The following is a 21,378-nucleotide window of genomic DNA, read 5'->3' as shown; positions in this document are numbered from 1 at the left end:
TCAATTGTAGGCCATTTTAAACTTTTATTGTTTGATTGATTTCTTGATTGATTGATTGATTTGATTTGTATGCCGCCCCTCTCCGTAGACTCGGGGCGGCTAACAAGTGATAAAAAACAGCATGTAACAATCAAATATTAAAACAACTAAAAAAAACCCTTATTATAAAACAAAACATACATACAAACATACCATGCATAAATTGTAAGGCCTAGGGGGAAGGAATATCTCAATTCCCCCATGCCTGACGACAGAGGTGGGTTTTAAGGAGCTTACGAAAGGCGAGGAGGGTGGGGGCAATTCTAATCTCCGGGGGGAGCTGGTTCCAGAGGGCCGGGGCCACCAGAGAGAAGGCTCCTCCCCTGGGTCCCACCAAACGACATTGTTTAGTTGACAGGACCCGGAGAAGGCCCACTCTGAGACCTAACTGGTCGCTGGGATTTGTGCAGCAGAAGGCAGTCCCGGAGATAATCTAACAATGTTTTTTTCCTCCGCCTGACAGAAATCTTAAAATTGGCTATTTCAGCCAGCATCATGTGGATCAGCTGGATTTGGACATTAGTGCCACAGAGCTACTAGCAAAAAAGTTTCCAGGTGAGTTGTCAACCAATGCCCTTTTGCAGTTTTTTAGGTTTCACCTCCCGCAATTCCATGGCCCACATCAGGGGTCGGCAACCTGTGGCTCTAGAGCTGCATGCGGCTCTTGCATCCCTCGGCTGCGGCTGCCCGTCGCTCAAAATACGCATCACAACAGGCTCCAAGTGCTCTACGGTTTATAAATTATGGGGGTGTAGTTTAGTGTTAGACTGTTATGTCTCAGCAAGGCGTGTTTAAAATAGACGCCTTTTAAGATGCTGTGTGGGTGGGCATAGGATGTCCTTGAACCACTCAACAAAATGCTTTGTGGCTGCATCTGTTTGCTCATGAAAATCCCCCCTCCCAAGTTCCCACATACATCAGGACTTCTATAGACCGTGTGGCAAGCTGTTGATTTATCATCAACTTCTGCACCAGCTCCAGCTTGACAGGAAATTTTATTATTATTATTATTATTATTATTATTATTATTATTATTATTATTTAGATTTGCATGCCGCCCTTCTTAGAAAACTCAGGCTCACAGAATAAATATAGAAACAAATCTAATACGTTTCAAAACTACAGCTAAAACCCCAATGTATTAATCAAACAATCCAATCACACCATGCATCACATTTATTGGTCGGGGAGCCAACTAATTGTTGTTGTTATTTACTCGACTTCTATGCCACCCAATTCCGAAGGACTCGGGGCGGCTTACAACAGTATAAAATACAGTAAAAAGAAATCAAATAGAGAATCTATAAAACCTTAATTAAAAGTCATAATAAACATAATAAACTAACCCAAAATGCATACTAGACATTCATACAATTTGGCCATGGTTGTTGTTGGTTCATGGCCCCCAGGCCTGCCGACAAAGCCAGGTCTTCGTGGCCTTACGGAAAGCCAATAAGGTGGACGTGGTACGGACATCCATGGGGGAAGAGTTGATTCCACAGAGCCGGGGCAGCAACAGAGAAGGCCCTTCCTCGCAGCCCTGACAACCTGCATTGCTTAGTTGACAGGCCAACTCTGTGTGTTCTTATAGGTCTCTGGGTCTAGTTTTGGTTTAGTCTGGCTTGCCTCGTAACGGTTTAGGTGCGTGGATTTCACACCGCTCTTTCTGCCCCACGTTGATTTAGGGAAATCGGAAGAGGAATACCGTCATCAGCTGGGGTGCTACGGAGTGTCGGGAGAATTGGCCGTCCGCCCTGTTGCCAGCCTGTCTGGAGGACAGAAGAGCAGAGTGGCTTTTAGCCAAATGACCATGCCTTGGTAATCCTCGCTGGGTTGTTATTGTTGGTTTAGAAACATAGAAACATAGAAGACTGACGGCAGAAAAAGACCTCCTGGTCCATCTAGTCTGCCCTTATACTATTTCCTGTATTTTAGCTTACAATGGATCTATGTTTATCCCAGGCATGTTTAAATTCAGTTACTGTGGATTTACCAACCACGTCTGCTGGAAGTTTGTTCCAAGGATCTACTACTCTTTCAGTAAAATAATATTTTCTCATGTTGCCTTTGATCTTTCCCCCAACTAACTTCAGATTGTGTCCCCTTGTTCTTGTTTTCCTTCTGTTGTTGTTGTTTTGCATTATTCAGTTGGTGGGCAGACAGGGTGTCCTAACATGGAGAAGGGAACAAGATCACATTTTTGGCACTTATCCAGTAACCTACTTTTATGGCCATTTGCAGCATTTATTCTTATTTGTTTTATTTATTTATACGTCTGTCAAACATGTGCAAGACAGCAGGGATAGGTATAAACATAATAGCATTTAGACTTATACAGTGGTACCTCATGATACGAACCCCTCGTCTTACGAACACCCCGAGATACGAACCCGGGGTTCAGAAATTTTTTGCCTCTTATGAACTTTTTTCTTCTTACGAACCCGCCGCCTCCGAGAAGCCCCACCGCCCAGCTGCCACCTTTTAAAACAGCCGGGGGGGCTTCCCAGCGGCCTCCCGAACCCGAACGCCAAACCCGAACTTCCGGGTTCGGCGTTCGGGAGGCCGCCGAGAAGCCCCCCGGCTGTTTTAAAAGGTGACAGTCGGGCAGCGGGGCTTCCTGGCGGCCTCCCGAACCCGAACACCAAACCCGAACTTCTGGGTTTGGCGTTTGGGAGGCCGCCGAGAAGCCCCCTGGCTGTTTTAAAAGGTGACAGTCGGGCAGCGGGGCTTCCCAGGGACCTCCCGGACGCCGAACCCGGAAGTTCGGCAAAAGTTCAGGTTCGGGAGGACGCTGGGAAGCACCCCCGGCTGTTTCAAAAAGTGACAGCCGGGCGGCAGCGTTTTTTTGCATTGTTTTTTTTTTTCGTTGCACGGATTAATTGATTTTACATTGTTTCCTATGGGAAACAATGTTTTGTCTTACGAAGTTTTCGTCTTACGAACCTCCCCCTGGAACTAATTAGGTTCATAAGATAAGGTATTACTGTATACCGCTTCACAGTGCTTTACAGCCCTCTCCAAGCGGTTTACAAAGAATAAGCCTATTGCCCCCAACAATCATCTTACCCACCTTGGAAGGATGGAAGGCTGAGTCAACCTTGAGCCTACTGAGATTCGATCTGCCAAACTTCTGGCAGCCGGTGATCAGCAGAAGTAGTGCTTCACTCTAACCACTGCAACCCTATGGCACGGGGGCCACAGGTGGCACACGGAGCCCTATCTGCTGGCACGCAAGGCGTTGCCCTAGCTCAGCTCCAGCGAGCATGTGTGTGCCGGCCAGCTGATTTTTGGCTCTGGGAGGGTGTTTTTGACTTCCAGAGAGCCTCCGGTGGGGTGGGGGAGGGCGTTTTTACCCTCCCCTGGCTCCAGAGAAGCCTTTGGAGCCTGGGGAAGGCAAAACACGAGCCTTCTGGGCCCACCAGAAGTTGAAGAACAGTCCACTTCCAACCTCCAGGGGATGGAGGAAGCTGTTTTTGTCTTCCCTATGCATTGAATTATGGGTGTGGGCACTATAGCATACATGCACACTCTTTCGCCATTACTGACCTAGGCTAAGCAAAGTAAGTACAGTAATACCTCATGATACGAACTTAATTGGTGCAAGGAGGAGGTTCGTAAGTCGAAAGGTTCGTAAGACGAAACATTGTTTCCCATAGGAAACAATATAAAGTCAATTAATCCGTGCAACCAAAAAAACCCCCCGCAAAAAACCGGCGTTCGGCTACTGCTGGGAAGCCGCGCGGCTGTTTTAAAAGGTGACAGCCGGCCTGGGGGGCTTCCCAGCAACCTCCCGAACCCTGAACCCGGAAGTTCGGCAAAAGTTCGGGGTTCAGGGGGGTGCTGGGAAGCCCCCCAGCCCGGCTGTGACCTTTTAAAACAGCCACGCAGCTTCCCAGCTGTCTCCCGAAGCCGAACGCCAAAGCCGAACTTCTGCGTTCGGCTTTGGGAGACAGCTGGGAAGCGGCGCGGCTGTTTTAAAAGGTCACAGCCCGCCTGGGGGGTTTCCCAGCACCACCCCGAACCCAGAAGTTTGGCAAAAGTTCGGGGTTCGGGGGGGTGCTGGGAAGCCCCTCAGGCCGGCTGTGACCTTTTAAAACAGCCGCGCCGCTTCCCAGCTGTCTCCCGAAGCCGAACGCCGAAGCCGAACTTCCGCGTTCGGCTTCGGGAGACAGCTGGGAAGCCGCGCGGCTGTTTTAAAAGGTCACAGCCGGCCTGGGGGGCTTCCCAGCGACCTCCTGAACCGAACCCGGGGTTCAGAAAAATGTTGCCTCTTCTTACGAATGTTTTTCGAGTTACGAACCAGCGTTCGGGAGGCTTCTGGGAAGCCCCGCCACCCGGCTGTCACCTTTTAAAACAGCCGCGCGGCTTCCCAGCAGTCTCCGAATGCCGGTTCGTAACTCGAAAAAAGTTCGTAAGAAGAGGCAAAAATTTTCTGAACCCCGGGTTCGTATCACGAGTTGTTCGTAAGACGAGGGGTTCGTATCTTGAGGTACCACTGTACAGATAAATGACAATAGGACAGTAAGACAGGGAGGGTACACTTTATTATTATTATTATTATTATTTATTAGATTTGTATGCCGCCCCTCTCCATAGACACTCGGGGCGGCTCACAACAATAACAAAGACAATGTAAGAGCAAATCTAATAATTTAAAAAACACTAAAAAACCCATTATTAAAAGCAAGCATACACACAAACATACCATGTATAAACTGTATAGGCCCGGGGGAGATATCTCAATTCCCCCATGCCTGACGGCAGAGATGGGTCTTAAGAACTTTACGAAAGGCAAGGAGGGTGGGGGCAGTTCTAATCTCCGGGGGGAGCTGGTTCCAGAGGGTCGGGGCCGCCACAGAGAAGGCTCTTCTGGGCCCTGCCAAACGACGTTGTTTAGTCGACGGGACCCGGAGAAGGCCAACTCTGTGGGACCTAACCAGTCGCTGGGATTCGTGCGGCAGATGGCGGTCTCGGAGATATTCTGGTCCTGTGCCATGAAGGGCTTTATAGGTCATAACCAACACTTACGCATGCCCCTTACAGACCTAGTTGATAGACAGTCTAAGGTTAAAGTTTTTGGGGTTTGGGGAAGAAACATGCATCCCGCGTAGATGCGACACAGTTTATGATTTTTTAATATTTTTTTTGCTAGAAGCAATCTTTTATTTTCCCTTTTCCAGCAAAAAAACCAACAACAACCCACCCATTGTAAGACAATGGCTTTGCTTGATGACAGCTGCATTTGCTTTACATCTGTCACATCCCCTTAACAACCTCCTCAAAAAAAAAGATAGTAAAATCAGGCATGGTCCTGGGATGACCCACTTAATGACCAGCGTGATGGAATGGTGGTGATAATTCCAGCCTCAAAGAATGGCCTGTACTGTAATTGCACATTTTTGTCCCACTCTTTTGCAGCCCCAACTTCTATATACTGGATGAACCAACAAACCACCTGGACATGGAAACCATTGAAGCTCTAGCGAAAGCACTCAACAAATTCCGGGTAAGTTTGCAGCGGCGACTTTGCACAGCATATTAAGGAGCTACAGGTTGAATTCATTCTTTGTTGTCAGATTTCTTTTTAGGGCGGAAATTGTGGGTATAGATCGCATTGTTTTATATTATATTGATAAAACACATTGTTTTATATTGTAATTAAATAAGTCAGTAGACAGACAGATAGATGAGAGAGAGAGAGAGAGAGAGAGAGAGAGAGATTAGATAGATTAGAGAGAGAGAGAGGGAGGGAGAGAGAGAGATTAGAGAGAGAGATTAGATAGATAGATAGATAGATAGATAGATAGATAGATAGATAGATAGATAGATAGATAGATTAGAGAGAGAAAGATTAGATAGAGAGAGATATATATATAGAGAGAGATGAGAGAGAGAGAGATTAGATAGATAGATAGATAGATAGATAGATAGATAGATAGATAGATAGATAGATAGATAGATAGATTAGAGAGAGAGAGATTAGATAGATTGATAGATAGATAGATAGATAGAGAGAGAGAGAGATAGATAGATAGATAGATAGAGGGAGAGAGAGAGAGAGATTAGATAGATAGATAGATAGATAGATAGATAGATAGATAGATAGATAGATTAGAGAGAGAGAGATTAGATAGATAGATAGAGAGAGAGATTAGATAGATAGATAGATAGATAGATAGATTAGAGAGAGAGAGATTAGATAGATAGATAGATAGATAGATAGATGAGAGAGAGAGAGATTAGATAGATAGAGAGAGAGAGAGATATAGAGAGATTAGAGAGAGAGATATTAGATAGATAGATAGATTAGAGAGAGAGAGATTAGATAGATTGATAGATAGATAGATAGATAGATAGATAGATTAGAGAGAGAGAGATTAGATAGATAGAGAGAGAGAGAGAGATTTGATTGATTGATTGATTGATTGATTGATTGATTACTAGAGTTGGAAAGGACTTTGTAGGTCATTAGTCCAATCCCCACCCCACCCCTCCCCCGCTCAAGCAGGAGTCCCTATACCATTTCAGATAAATGGCAGTCCAATCTCCTCTTGAATGTCTCAAGTGTTGGAGCTCTCACAACGTCCACAGGCAAGCTGTTCCACTGGTTGATCGCTCTCACCGTCAGAAAGTTTCTCCTTATTTCCAGGTTGAATCTCTCCTTGGTCTGTTTCCACCCATTAGACCTCGTCTGGCCTTCTGGTGCCTTGGAAAACCTTGACTTCCAGGCCCAGAGAAGGCCAACTAACTGTTGTCACCTGGGTAATAATTTGAAGGTTATAATGCAGAGCAAGACCTTCAAATAGAAATTCTACTAATGGCAAGGGGAGGTTAATTGACGGTTTTAATTGACCCAAAGGGCACAATAACTAGAATGCATAATTGCAGGCTAACACTGCCCACACACCAGGAGTTTGGTCCTGGCCGGCTCAAGATTGAGTCAGCCTTCCATCCTTCATAAGTTAAATGCTTCCTTCCACCCACAAAATGAGGAGTCAGGTTGATAGAGGCAAATATGCTGATTCTGTAAATGTCAAACTCAAGGCCCTGGGGCCAGAAGGGGCCTGTGGGGTGGCTTAAATCTGGAAACAGCAAAGGACCTGCCAGTGGTGCCTCTGGCAGTGAAAATGGAGTCCAGGAGGGCTGTGCGTGGTCCTCCCAAGCTCCATTTTCACTGCCAGAGGGTTGCAAGAGGCCATCGCAGCCAAAAACTGAGATCACGAGGGCCGCAGATGGCACATCCAACTCCCGTTTTCACTGACAGAAGGTCATCGCAGTTGAAAACAGAACCTATTTTTGCTGGCAAGCCACCAAAAGCCTTTTGGAAAGCGGTAAAGCCCTGGTTTTTCCGACAGGCCTGAGGCCATTTATCTTATGCCAGTAACCAGCAAGATTACCACTATGAATAGTATGCAGGGGTTTAACTGTATTGTAAATTGTTTTTAAACTGTTTTTAGAGGTTTTGGTACTATTATTGTTTTATTTGTATTTGTTTGTTAGATTTATAGGCTGCCCAACTCCTTCTGGACTCTGGGCGGTGTACAATAATTAAGAACAATATAAAAACAATTAAAACCCCTAAAAATAAAATTATTCATTCATTTCTTCATGGCTAGAACTGGATGGTTTGCTCAACTGCCCCAGGCCTGTTGGCAGAGCCAGGTTTTCAAGGCTTTCCAGAAGGCCAGGACGGTAGGGGTGGTACGGATCTCCAGGGGCAGCTGGTTCCAGAGAGCCGGAGCCACCACAGAGAAGACTCTTTCATGCGGCCCTGCCAACCAGCACTGTCTAGCCAGTGGGACCCAGAGGAGGCCAACCCTGTGGGTCCTAATTGGTTACTGGGAGGTATAAGGCAGAAGACGGTCCTGTGATCACCCACACCTTAAATTGTATCCGGGGACCGATTGGGACCCAGCGCAGTTCGTGGAGTGTTGGTGTGATGTGAGTTTACCTAGGCACACCCACGATAGCTCTCGCGGCTGCATTCTGGACTATATTTTTGCTGTGAGCCACCTAGAGTCCCTAAGGAGGGAGGAAGGGAGGAAGGAAGGAAGGAAGGAAAGGAGCACCCCCAACATGAGTGATGTTGAGCTGGCCATGCCCCCCACTGCAAGATCAAATGGAAGAACCCTGATGCATCCCTCAATGAAATCAAGTTTGACACCTCTGCTGTAAACCACACAAAGTGGTATATAAGTCTTAAGTGCTATTGCTAGAGGAGAATATTTGTAGCTCCAGGTGCTCTCTAGTTTGGCTGTTTTCTGGCAGACACTTCATTACCCAAACTGGACAACATCATCAGTGTTACATTGACATATGATGTCACCTAGCTTCAGGTATCGAAACTTCTGCAAGAAATCAACCAAGCTCAGAGAGCACCAAAGGGCTTTTTAATCGTATTAAAAACCAAACGGCCAGAAAGAGCCAGGGGTGGCGCAGCAGGTAGAGTGCTGTACTGCAGGCCACTGAAGCTGACTGTAGATCTGAAGGTCAGCGGTTCAAATCTCATCACCGGCTCAAGGTTGACTCAGCCTTCCATCCTTCCCAGGTGGGTCAAATGAGGACCCGGATTTGTGGAGGCAATAGGCTGGCTCTGTTTTTAAAAGTGCTATTGCTAACATGTTGTAAGCTGCCCTGAGTCTAAGGAGAAGGGCGGCATAAAAATTGAATAAATAAATAAAGTGGTAGTGAGGGAACAGCTTGGCTTGGTGTCCTGCCGCCTTCTCCCCAGTTTGTGATGTGAAGCTCCCTCCTTCTTTTCCTAGGGCGGCTTGATCCTAGTTTCGCACGACGAGCGTTTCATCCGGCTGGTGTGCAAGGAGCTGTGGGTGTGCGGCAACGGCACTGTCCAGCGTATCGAGGGCGGCTTTGACGAGTACAGAGACATCTTGCAAGAGCAGTTCCGGAAAGAAGGTTTCCTATAAAGCCGCCAGAGTGGGTGCGTGAGCTGGTGGGGAGCAGAGCACGCCCTGCAGCAGCCCTCCCGCTCGCCCCGTTGAAGTCACCAGGGGATTCCACTGCCATCGGGCAAACGTCGGCTGTGCCAACCCCTCCTTCCCGCCCGGGGGAAACCAGCATCCGCCGGGAACGAGAGGAGACGGAAGGAACCCAAGTTGCCAACTCCGCTGCTGGATCTGTGCCAAGTCTCTGCTGGGCGGGGACGGAAGGGCGGCTGAAGGGGAGCGGTGGGGAGAAGGGCACGCCCGGAGCTGATTTAGTGGGGGGAGTGGTAGGGATGGGGAAGAAGACATCGCTGCTCCGAGCTGTCCCATCTCTCCCCTCCCCTCCACACCGCCCGTCGGTAGAACTGAACCCACCGCCGAGGAATGTAAGGAAGCTTCGGGGGTGTCGGATGCTGCTAAAGGTTGCACGTTGAGTAGCTTCTCCCGGAAGTGGGCTTGGAGCTGCAAACCGTCCTTCGACACGGCTACTTTTTTCCCAGGGCATAGCCTTAAATTTCCTCCCCTTTCCTCCACCCCCCTCACTCGGATGGTGACGCTTTTTGTATCGGATCCCATCTTCGTTTCCGTTCCCGGATGCGATCTCGTCCCAAGGGGGAGACGCAACACGATACAAAGAGCGACACTGCTGTGATGCAGGGTACAGGCAAGCAGCTTTTTCTCATGTGCCAGAGGGGGGTGGCCTTGGGTGTTCTGTTTTTCTTTTGGGGGAGGGTGTTGGGGGGGGATTATATCTAAAAATGGTCTCCCAGTCTCTTGAGGTCTCAACTCCACGTAGGGTTAAAAGATTTGTCCCAGCTAACGCACCGTGTCTTGGTAATAAAATTTAAGTGGTTTTGCATAGGCAATGTTAACACTTTCAATCCCCTGTCTATCAGCACTGAGATCACCGTGTAAATAAAATGGATCTCCCTCTCTCTTGGTCTTGGATTTATTTTCTTCTTCTTTTTTTATAAAAAAGCAGTGGTAGTTTTACATATAATTATGTGTTTGGATTTCTATGCCACAACCTTTCAGGAAATGCCTATGACATTATTATTATTATGATGATGATGATGATTATTATTATTATTATTATTATTATTATTTACAATACAACACAGCCAACGAGATCACTATGCTGGATTTCGTATTTCATCACCAGTCGGGCGCTTCCCAAGCACCTAGGACTGTGTGATGTAGCGGCGAATTATGTTTGCCGATCCCAGTAAAATGGCCTTTTGCAATTGACAGATGGAGATTTTGTCAATTCAGATGGTTTTCAAATGTCCGCCCGCTGAGATCCTTTGGCACTGCGCCCAGCGTGCCAAGTACCACTGGGACCACTTTCACTGGCTTATGCCAGAGTCATTGCAGCTCGGTTTTTAGATCTTCGTATTTCACTAATTTCTCTAGCTGCTCTGGGATTGCGATGTTGATGATTCATACTTTCTTTTTCTCCACAATCAGGATGTCTGGTGTGTTATGATTTAGAATTCGGTCAGTCTGAAGTCCCACAGTAGTTTTGCTTGCTCATTTTCGACCACTTTTTCGGGCTTATGATCCCACCAGTTCTTTGCATCATCATTATTATTGTTGTTGTTGTTGTTCTGTCGGGCTGTCTGGTAGACTCCTCCCAAAAATTCACAGGTACAAATTTCAGACACACACGTTTGAAAATTCAAAACAATGTTCTTTATAATGAAAATTCACTTAAACCAAGCCCTCTTTTGGTATAGCAAAGAGCACTCGTCTCCAAACAAACTGGTAATTTGTACAAGTCCCTTATCAGTTCTGTGATACTTAGCTTGCAGCTGTCAGGCAATTCACAGTCCTTCTTCTTTCACAAAGTGAAACACACTTTGCTCTGGTTTAGTTTCAAAGCGGGGGAAAATCAGCACACAAAAGATCAAAGTCAGTAAAGCAGGCACGAAACACAAGGATCAGATGATCCTCCACAATGGCCAAACCCACAAGCTGCTATTTATAGCAGCCTCACTAATGACCACAGCCCCACCCAACCACAGGTGGCCTCATTTTCTTTGATAATAATCTCTCAGTTGTTGTTGCCTATGCATCCCTTTCCTCATGCGTGGCTGTATCATTAACTCTTGTTCTGAATCCAAGGAGGAGCTAGATAATTGATGTCCTTCTGAGCTGTCTGCCACACTCTCCTCCTCCCTGTCACTCATGTCTTCTTGGTCAGAGGAGCCTTCATCAGCAGATTCCACGGGGGGGGGGGGGCGCAAAACAGGCCTGCAGCATGTGGATGTCTCCCCCACATCCACAGTCCTTGGGGCAGGAGCTGGGCCAGAGCTAACCACAACAATTATTATTATTATTTAGATTTGTATGCCGCCCTTCTCCAAAAACTCGGGGCAGTTCACAGAATAAGTATTGAAACAAAGCGTACAAAACAAATCTAATACATTAAAAAACTACAGTTAAAAACCCTATATATTACTCAATCAGACAATCCAACCATACCATGCATCACATTTATTTTATTGTCTCCCTCTTTTATTTCTCTTAACTGATTTTGGTTATCCATGGATGAAGAGATCCCTAAGTGGCAGATAGTTGCCCATTACTTGCTGAATAAGTTATACTTGAGACAAAAGCTTGAAGGGAAATTATGCATCATGCTACATAAGTACAATTCAAGAGAAGAAGTTGGAGGTCATGAAGATGAGAGAATACAGAAAACCCAGGCTATTTGGCGACCCAAGAATAAGTGACAAGGGTGCCTGATGATTCAATGTATACATTTAATTCTATAGGGGCTCTGAGCAACACATAAAAATATCAAAATACAGTGATACCTTGTCTTACAAACTTAATTGGTTCCGGGATGAGGTTCTTAAGGTGAAAAGTTTGTAAGACGAAACAATGTTTCCCATAGGAATCAATGGAAAAGAGATTAATGCGTGCAAGCCCAAAATTCACCCCTTTTGCCAGCCGAAGCGCCCGTTTTTGTGCTGCTGGGATTCTCCCCTGAGGCTCCCCTCCATGGGAAACCCCACCTCCGGACTTTGCGTTTTTGAGATGCTGCAGGGGAATCCCAGCATCGCAAAAACGAGCACTTTGCTGGCAACGGAAGTCCGGAGGTGGGGTTTCCCAGCAAAGGGAGCATCAGTGAAATCGCAGCGTCGCAAAAACACCGAAGTCCTCGAAACCCCACCTCTGGACCTCTGTGTTTTTGTGATGCTGCGATTTCACTGAGGCTCCCCTCGCTGGGAAACCCCACCTTTGGACTTCCGTTGCCAGCGAAGTGCCCGTTTTTGTGCTGCTGGGATTCCTCTGCTGGGATTCCCCTGCAGCATCAGAAAAACATGGACGTCCGGAGGTGGGGTTACCCAGCTGCGGCGGTGGATTTGTAAGGTGAAAATAGTTTGTAAGAAGAGGCAAAAAAATCTTAAACCCCAGGTTTGTATCTCGAAACGTTTGTATGACAAGGCGTTTGTAAGACGAGGTATGACTGTACTAGTGAAAACACATCCAGGGTACTTCTTGTTGTTATTAAACAACATGCAACACTAGAGAGTAAAAACGTTGACCTTGAAGGACAGATGCAAACTATTATCAAAGGAACAAGGGAGGAAATTTATCTTAAATCTGCCAAGGGCAAATAGCCTTTGTAAGCAGCCTAAACACCTCCCTAAATCACCGGAGTAAAAGAAGGGAGGAGGCTGGTGGCCCTGCAAACTTTCAAGGTTCTGCAATTATAACCGTTCTCAATTTAAAATAATTATTATTTCAGCCCTCCTGGTGGGGAGTGGATTTCCTCACCTGTTTCTAACTAATGAGGTTGACATGTGCAGATAGTCCTCAACTTACGACAGCAACAGAGCCCAAAAATTTCTGTAGTTAAGCAAGACCTATAAAGCCCTTCATGGCATCGGACCAGAATATCTCCAGGACTGCCTTCTGCCGCACAAATCCCAGCGAACAGTTAGGTCCCACAGAGTGGGCCTTCTCCGGGTCCCATCGACTAAACAATGTCATTTGGCGGGACCCAGGGGAAGAGCCTTCTCTGTGGTGGCCCCGGCCCTCTGGAACCAGCTCCCCCCAGAGATCAGAGTTGCCCCCACCCTCCTCGCCTTTTGTAAGCTCCTTAAAACCCACCTCTGTCATCAGGCATGGGGGAATTGAGATATTCCTTCCCCCTAGGCCTACACAATTTATACATGGTATGTTTGTGTGTATGTTCGGTTTTTAATAAGGGTCTTTTAATTGTTTTAAATAGTAGATTTGTTATATGTTGTTTCATTATTGTTGTTAGCCGTCCCGAGTCTACGGAGAGGGGTGGCATGCAAATCAAATTAATTAATTAATTAATTTTGTGATGGCAGTTTTGCCCCATTTTATGACTTTTCTTGCTGCAGTTGTTAAATTAATCTCTGCAGTTGGTAAAAGTTTATTTATTTATGCCACCCCTCTCCGGAGACTTGGGGTGGCTAACAGCAACAATAAAACAGTGTACAATAGTAATCTAATACTAAAAACGATTAAAAACCCATAAGTATAAAAACCAAACATACATACATACATACCATGCATAGAATTGTAAAGGCCTAGAGGGAAAGAGGATCTCAATTCCCCATGCCTGACGGCAGAGGTGGGTTTTAAGTAGCTTACGAAAGGTAAGGAGGGTGGGGGCAATTCTAATCTCTGGGGGGAGTTGGTTCCAGAGGGCCGGGGCCGCCACAGAGAAGGCTCTTCCCCTGTGTCCCGCCAAGCGACATTGTTTAGTTGACGGGACCTGGAGAAGATCCTCTCTGTGGGACCTAACTGGTCGCTGGGATTCGTGCAGCAGAAAGCGGTCCCTGAGATATTCTGGTCCGATGCCATGAAGGGCTTTATAGGTCATAACCAACACTTTGAATTGTGACCGGAAACTGATCGGCAAGCAATGCAGACTGCGGAGTGTTGGTGTGACATGGGCATATTTGGGGAAGCCCATGATTGCTCTCGCAGCTGCATTCTGCACGATCTGAAGTTTCCGAACACTCTTCAAAGGTAGCCCCATGTAGAGAGCATTACAGTAGTCGAGCCTTGAGGTGATGAGGGCATGAGTGACTGTGAGCAGTGAGTCCCGGTCCAAGTAGGGCCGCAACTGGTGCACAAGGCAAACCTGGGCAAATGCCCCCCTCGCCACAGCTGAAAGATGTTTCTCTAATGTGAGCTGTGGATCGAGGAGGACACCCAAGTTAGTAAGCTGGTTGTGAAATGAATAGTCTTCCCGTTTTGACTTTGTCGGACGATCGCAAAAGAGAGACACTGTGACCTGGGGACACAGCAACGGTCATCAATGTGAACCAATTGCCAAGCACCTGAATTTTGATCAGCTGACCGTGGGGATTGGACAGAAGCCCTAACTGGGAAATGGTCATAAAGTCGCATTTTTCAGTGCCGTTGTAACTTTGAATGGTCACTAAATGTCGTAAGTCGAGGGATACCTGTACTATCTGAAGACAGCGGATGGGAACTGCCTGATCAGGAAGGATGCTCAAGGGCAAGAGAATGAACAAAAAAAAATGTTTCAAATTTTTATTTAAAATTTTATTTATTTAAATAAAATAATTTTTATTTAAAAATTTATCAATAAATTTTAAAATTCAAAATGTTTAGTGAAAGGGGATACAAAATGAAAGGCTCAATGTGAGATGGTTTTGGGGAAAGTGTCAACAGTACACCTTGGAGAGTACACAAGCTTCTGCTCTGGCAATCTCACACTACTCACCAGAGCCTTACAAAACTTTTGCCAGACCCATCCTTGAATACAGTTCATCTGTCTGGAACCCATACCGCATCTCGGACATCAACACTCTTCAAAACGTCCAAAAATATTTCACCAGAAGAGCCCTTCACTCCTCCACTCGAAACAGAATACCCTACGAAAATAGACTAACAATCCTAGGTTTAGAAAGCTTAGAACTACGTCGCCTAAAACACGATCTAAGTATTGCCCACAAGATCATATGCTGCAACGTTCTACCGGTCAATGACTACTTCAGTTTCAATCACAACAACACAAGAGCACGCAACAGATTCAAACTTAATATTAACCGCTCCAAACTTGACTGTAAAAAATATGACTTCAGCAACCGAGTTGTCGAAGCGTGGAACTCATTACCTGACTTAGTAGTGTCAACCCCTAACCCCCAACATTTTTCCCTTAGACTATCCACGATTGACCTCTCCAGGTTCCTTAGAGGTCAGTAAGGGGCGTGCATGTGCACCAGTGTGCCTTCCGTCCCCTGTCCAATTCTCTCTCCTTATCTCCTTTATCTTTTCTTCCTTTCAAATATGTTCACCTATACTTTTATACCTTTTCTTCTATTCTTTTCTTTACTTATATTATTACATATCTATTCTCTTCAATGTGTGTTATGTATTGGACAAAATAAATAAATAAATACATACATACATACATAAAGTAAGTAAGTAAGTAAGTAAGTAAGTAAGTAAGTAAGTAAGTAAGTAAGTAAGTCAATGAAGAAAGCTAAACGGAAAGCTGCTAGCAGAGCGGGTGGAATTGAAAATAAAAAATTAAGCTTTGGATTGAGTTTCTAGGAGGGGATGCTATATAGCAGGGGTCCCCAAACTTGGCAGCTTTAAGACTTGTGGCTGGAGAATTCTGGGAGTTGAAGTCCACAAGTCTTAAAGTTGCCAAGTTTGAAGACCTCTGCTGTACAGAACATTTTGGTGACTCTGGGCCAATCACCAGGAGATTTGAGTTCTACTCCCATCCTTATGAAAGCTGGCTGGGTGATTTGGGTCCAATTATTTTTATTATTTTATTTTTTATTTATTCATTTGTCCAATACACAAATACATAGGATATATGAAAGGAAGTCCCGCCTTGGTCATGAAAGCGAGCTGGATGACAACCAGTCTCTCTCAACTCAATCCACCTTACAGGGTTGTTGTTATGGGAAGAATAGGAGGAAAGAATATTACGTATACAGTACTCGCCATCTTGAGGATTTTTATTTTTTTTAAATAATAAAGACAGAAAATAAATAAGGTTGAAGAAAAAATGGACGGGAAAAAAAGACCTGAGCGGTACTCAACGCAATGGCATTTATTTTATTTAAAGTATGGAAACTACAGAGGTCATGCAATCACTGATATACAAATACAAGTTTTAAAAAAGAATAGATATATATAGTTAGGCGAACAATAGATGAGATAATATATTAAATTAAGATAAGGCCATAACAAAATCACCATAATGTGGCACCATAGATTCACAATGAGATAGATGGCATAGTTAAGATTATAAAAGGCTAGAAGGCAATTGCATAAACATAAAATTTAATTTTTTAAAATACTCTATAAAGTTGCTTACCTAAATCTGAAATTGGTCAGATCAGATTTATTATTCCAGCAAAATTATATGAACAGATTAAGAGAGTTGAAAGGGACCTTGTATAACATCTGGTCCCACAAGCAGAAGACCCTATATGATGTGTGTTTATTGTAATTATTCTGTTTTTATATTGTATTATTTTTTTTGGGGGGGGGGGTTCCATTTATTTATTTTTGTTCAAGTATGTACAGAATTTGTCCTTGGAGAGGGGTGGCCTACAAATCTAAGAAATTATTATCTAATTATTATTATTAATATCTATGGGTTTTTTTAAAAAGGAAAAATCAATAATTTTTTTTTTTTAAAGTAGGTAAGCAGAAAAAGGATTTAAAAAATAAATAAATCCATGCAGTTGTGAGGTAAAATAAAAAGCAACGTATACAAGCAAACGACTGCCGTTTCCTTCCATGCCCCCCGACGCCCCGTAGCCTTGGCCAACTCGGCTGCACCAGCTGGGAAGGATGGGCCCTGGAGTCGGAGGACATCTTCTGGAAGGCCCCCGTGAGGACGCGGGGAAAGGCTCGGGCAGCCACTTCGGGTGAGCTTCGCCCGCGCCCCCCCCCCCCCTTGCCCGAAGGAGAGGAGGGAAAGCGCCATTGCCCCACGTGCCTCTGGCTCCCCAGCTGGGAGATCTCAAAGGAAGGAAGGAAGGGAGGGAGGGAGGGAGGAAAGGAGGGAGGGAGGAAGAGCGAGGGAGACTGAAAGAAAGAGAAGGAAGGGACTGAAAGAAGGAGAGGGAAGGAAGAACGGGACTAAAAGGGGAAGGAAGTGAGAGACTGAAAGAAGGTGAGGGAGGGAGGGAAGGAAGGAAGAAAGGCGAGAGATTGAAAGAGGAAGGAAGGAAGGAAAAGAAGGAAGGGCGAGAGACTGAAAGAAGGGGAAGGGAGGAAGGAAGGGAGGGAGGGAGGAAGGGCCAGAGACTGAAAGGAGAGGGGAGGAAGGAAAAAAGACCAAGAAAGACATAAAAAAGAGGGAAAGTTTGAAAGAACGAAAAGGAAAAAAGCCAAAAACAGAAAAAGAAAGGCCGAGAGAGGCAGAAAGGACGGAAGGAAGGAAGGGAAAGTGGGAAGGAAAGAAAGAAAGAAAGAAAGAAAGGGAAAGGAAAGGAAAGGCAAAGAGACTTTTTCCGGGGGATCCTGGCGCTAAGAAGCCCGCCCACCTTCCCCTCCCTCAAAGCGGCACCGTCACCCCCGCCTACCGTCCGGGGAGGGCGGGGCAAACTACCTCCCCCCCTCCCTCCCCCCCACCTCACACCCCTTCAGCTGGTAGGCGAATCCAAAGGAGCCAGGCGAGGGAGGGGGGAGTGAGAGAACGGGAGGGAGAAGTCCCCGCCGCAGCTCCCCCCCCCCTTCCTCCCTCCACCGCCTTCCGCGCGCCCGCCGCCGCCGCCCCCTCCCCTTCCTTCCCCAGGTGGTACAGCCTCCCGCGCCAGTCCTGGGCTGGGCGGAGCCTGCCGAGTGGGTGGGAAGGGTGGGGGGGTTGGCGGGAGAGGCGGAGTTGGCGCTCAACAGCCGGCCCGCCGGTTAACAAGCGAGGGGCAGCTGGGGGGAAAAAAAAGCGAGCGGCCGGCCGGTCCAGTCTATCCCGCGGGAAAGCGAAGGCAGGCACGGAGAGCGAGCGCGCGAGAGAAAGACAAGCGCGTCCCGCCGCCGCCGGCCGAAGCCCTCCCCGCGGGCACGATCCGTCCACCCGCCCGCCTTTGGGGTGGCAGTGGTGGGAGAAACGAGGAGCCACACCGGGCAGACGATCCGGCGGGAGTGACGGCGACGTCGGGGATGAACAGCTTCGAGGAGGACGCAGGTGGGCGGACAGCCACAGTGCACGGCGGCCGGGCCGATTTGCAAAGGGGGGGGGGGAGCGCCACACCGGGCCTCGGTTTTAACCGAGCGCCGGTTACCCGGGCTTCTCCCCGCTTGCATTCCCGGGCCTGATCTAATCTTCTTCTTCCTCCTCTTTTTCCTAGGGGCCAGTCCCGTGCCCAGCCCGGGCTTCCCCGCCTTCGACGAGGTGAGTCCCCAGGCCGGTTGGGAAAGAAACGAGGGAGGGAAAGAACTCCAGCCGGGCGTGCAAAGAAGCGGCAGCGGCAGCAGCAATACCGGCTCCGTTGGGCGCCCCGCTTGTCCCATGGAGAGACATGCCGCCCCCCCCTGCCCCCCCCCCCCGTATATCTTTTCCTCCGTTGCTTCGGAGCGGGGGCGGAGTGGCGGCTTCTCCCGGGCGGAGGGCGGCGCTCCCGGGTGTGTTCGGCGCGACGCCGGCTCCGCCCCCGCCGGCTTCCCGAGTTTGGCCGACCTACGTCCCCGCGTTTTCTGACAACCCCCCCTCCCCCACACGGGAGCTTCTTTTATTACTATTATTATTATTTCCCCCTTGAAACTTACGAGGCGAGACTCTCCCTCCCCGGGAAGCCGGCGGCCAAAGTTGCCCCTCCGGGCTCTTTTTTTTTTTTTTTGCCCAGGACGGCAGCGGCGGCGGTTCCGGCGCCATCTTAAGCACCGCCCGGGTGGGAGCGTGGAGGACGACGACCCTCCCCGGTGTCCTCGGGCGTCCTGAGGGGATTTTCGGGGTGTGTGTGTCAGAAAAGTTCGCTTGCCCCCCCTCCCTTTTTTTGGGAGGACGACGACGACGGGGGCTGTTTTGCACCGGCTCCACGCGCCCAGCTCGCTATGCTTTTCCTCTCCTTCGCGTTTTACGCGGCACGACTGGATGGCCTCTGGGGCGGGGGATTTGTCACCCTCCTCCTTAGAGAATTTATTTACTTGTTGGTTTATTTATTAATGATTGATTGGATTTATATGCCGCCCCTCTCTTGAGGACTCCCTCAGAATTCCCTCTCCCTTTTTTATTTTTTTGAGGGGAGGGAAACCTCGCCTCAAGTTCCTCTCCCCTCTTGTTTTTGAGGGGGGAAGTGGTGGTGGGGATTTGCCCCCCTCCCCTTAAGAGAATTTGATTGGATTTATATGCTGCCTCGCTCAGAGGACTCGGTCGGAATTCTCTCTCCCTCTTTTTGGGGGTAGGGAAACCTTTATCTATATATTTGTCAAACAATTAGAGGATGGTTAATTTGTACAAATAAAACATTACATAAGTAATGATAGAAGACAGGAAGGGGAGAGTAACCTCGCCTCAAGTTTCTCTCCCCTCTTGTTTTTGAGGGGGAAAGTGGTGTTGGGGATTTGCCCCCCTTCTCCTTAGAGAATTGATTAGAAACATAGAAGATTGACAGAAAAAGACCTCATGGTCCATCTAGTCTGCCCTTATCCTATTTCCTTATCCTATAAACGTATATCCATCCTAAGATAAAATGCAGGAAATAGTATAAGGGCAGACTAGATGGACCAGGAGGTCTTTTTCTGCCGTCAATCTTCTGTGTTTCTATGTTTCCTGTATTTTATCTTAGGATGGATCTATGTTTATCCCAGGCATGTTTAAATTCAGTTACTGTAGATTTACCAACCACGTCTGCTGGAAGTTTGTTCCAAGCATCTACGACTCTTTCAGTCAAATAATATTTTCTCACGTTGCTTCTGATCTTTCCCCAACTAACCTCAGATTGTGCCCCCTTTGCCTTGTGTTCACTTTCCTATTAAAAACACTCCTGAACTTTATTTAACCCTTTCGCATATTTAAATGTTTCGATCATGTCCCCCCCTTTCCCTTCTTTCCTCCAGTCCAGACTATACAGATTGAGTTGATTAATCAATACAGATTGATTGATTGATTGATTGATTGATTGATTGATTGGATTTATATGCCACCCCTCTCTGTGGACTCCCTTGGATTTTTTATTTTTTTGGAGGAGAGGGAAACCGCAAATTTCTCTCCCCTCTTGTTTTTGAAGGGGAAAGTGGGGGTGGGGATTCCCCCCCTTCTTCTCCTAGAGGATTGATTGATTGACTGATTGGATTTATATGCTACCCCCTCTCCAGAGGACTCCTTATTCTCGCTCATTTTTATTTTTGGAAGCGAGGTCAAGTTTCTCTCCCCTCTTGTTTTTGAGGGAGAAGTGGGATGAAATTTTCCTCTGTCTCTCCTCTTCCCCCCCCCCCCCCCAAAAAAAAGAAAAGAAGATAAAATTTCCAAGTTCATGGAAATGTCGCAGTCACCAGTGTGGCTTTTATCTCCTTCCTTCCCTCCTCCCTGAAAAGATTGGATTGCAGTTAAGGCAGCATCTGTTTTGTTGTGACCTGCCCTTTTTTCTTCATTCCTCTCCTTTCGTATCTTCCTGTTTTGAGATTTGGCAGGAAAGCCTACTTTTTATTTTTATTTTAGGGAATTCCCCCCTCCCTCCCATTCCTGGCCTTGAACCCCCTCGCCTTGGATCCATCCTGACGATTTTTCTCTAAATATAACCCGACTTTCTCTTCTCTAAATGTAAACCGGAGGCACTCTGGGTGGCCCATCAATTTAAATTTAATGGATGAAAGGACCTCCGGGAAAAACAGCATTTGTTAGTGTGAATAACAGAGTACAGAAAACAGAGTTGTGGGGGGACCTTGGAGGTCTTCTAGTCCAGTGTTTTTCAACCAGTGTGCCGTGGCACACTAGTGTGCCGTGAGACATGGTCAGGTGTGCCGCGAAGAAGGAAGCTCAGGTTCCGGTCTTGCAACTTTTTGCAGAGAGAGAGAGTGTGTGTGAGAGAGAGAGAGAGAAAGAAAAAGAAAGAGAAAGACAGAGAGAGAGAGATAGCAAGCAAGAGAGTGAAAGAAAAGAGAGAAAGAGAAAAAGCAAGTGTCAGAAAGAAAGAGAGAGAGAGAGAGAAAGAAAGCAAGAGAGAAAGAAAGCAAGAGAGAGAGAAAAAGGAGAGGGAGAGAGAGAGAGAAATGAGCAAAAAGGGGAGGAAAAAAAGAGAAATGAGAAATGATTGTGACAGAGAATGAGAGGAAAGAGAGAGAAACAAAAGAGAGAGAGAAGTGACTCTTGATTTAAAGCATATGATAAAAAGCACCCAAAGAATAAGAGAGAAAAAACCCCCCAGTCCTCACCTGTTTTTGGAAATGGTTCAAAAGTGTGTATACAAACACA

General features: G+C 46.8%; 1 protein-coding gene and 1 pseudogene across 1 annotated transcript in view; both read left to right on the top strand.

Annotated features, from left to right (window-relative positions):
• The window catches only part of ABCF3 (ATP binding cassette subfamily F member 3), a 47,104-nt gene extending 37,188 nt beyond the window's left edge, over positions 1 to 9,916 (top strand). Inside the window, exons 18-21 of the mRNA XM_070753758.1 lie at positions 503 to 594; positions 1,725 to 1,857; positions 5,458 to 5,545; positions 8,805 to 9,916. Of these exons, the coding sequence (XP_070609859.1) occupies positions 503 to 594; positions 1,725 to 1,857; positions 5,458 to 5,545; positions 8,805 to 8,963 (472 nt within the window). The 3' untranslated portion in view covers positions 8,964 to 9,916. The remainder of the gene's footprint in view (positions 1 to 502; positions 595 to 1,724; positions 1,858 to 5,457; positions 5,546 to 8,804) is intronic.
• A 7,911-nt stretch (positions 9,917 to 17,827) lies between these two features.
• Positions 17,828 to 21,378, top strand: part of LOC139168233 (PHD finger protein 13-like) — a 13,094-nt pseudogene continuing 9,543 nt past the window's right edge.

Source organism: Erythrolamprus reginae, chromosome 5, assembly GCF_031021105.1.
Source record: "Erythrolamprus reginae isolate rEryReg1 chromosome 5, rEryReg1.hap1, whole genome shotgun sequence".
Taxonomy (NCBI): Eukaryota; Metazoa; Chordata; class Lepidosauria; order Squamata; family Dipsadidae; genus Erythrolamprus; species Erythrolamprus reginae.
This window is presented reverse-complemented; position numbering and strand designations above follow the sequence as displayed.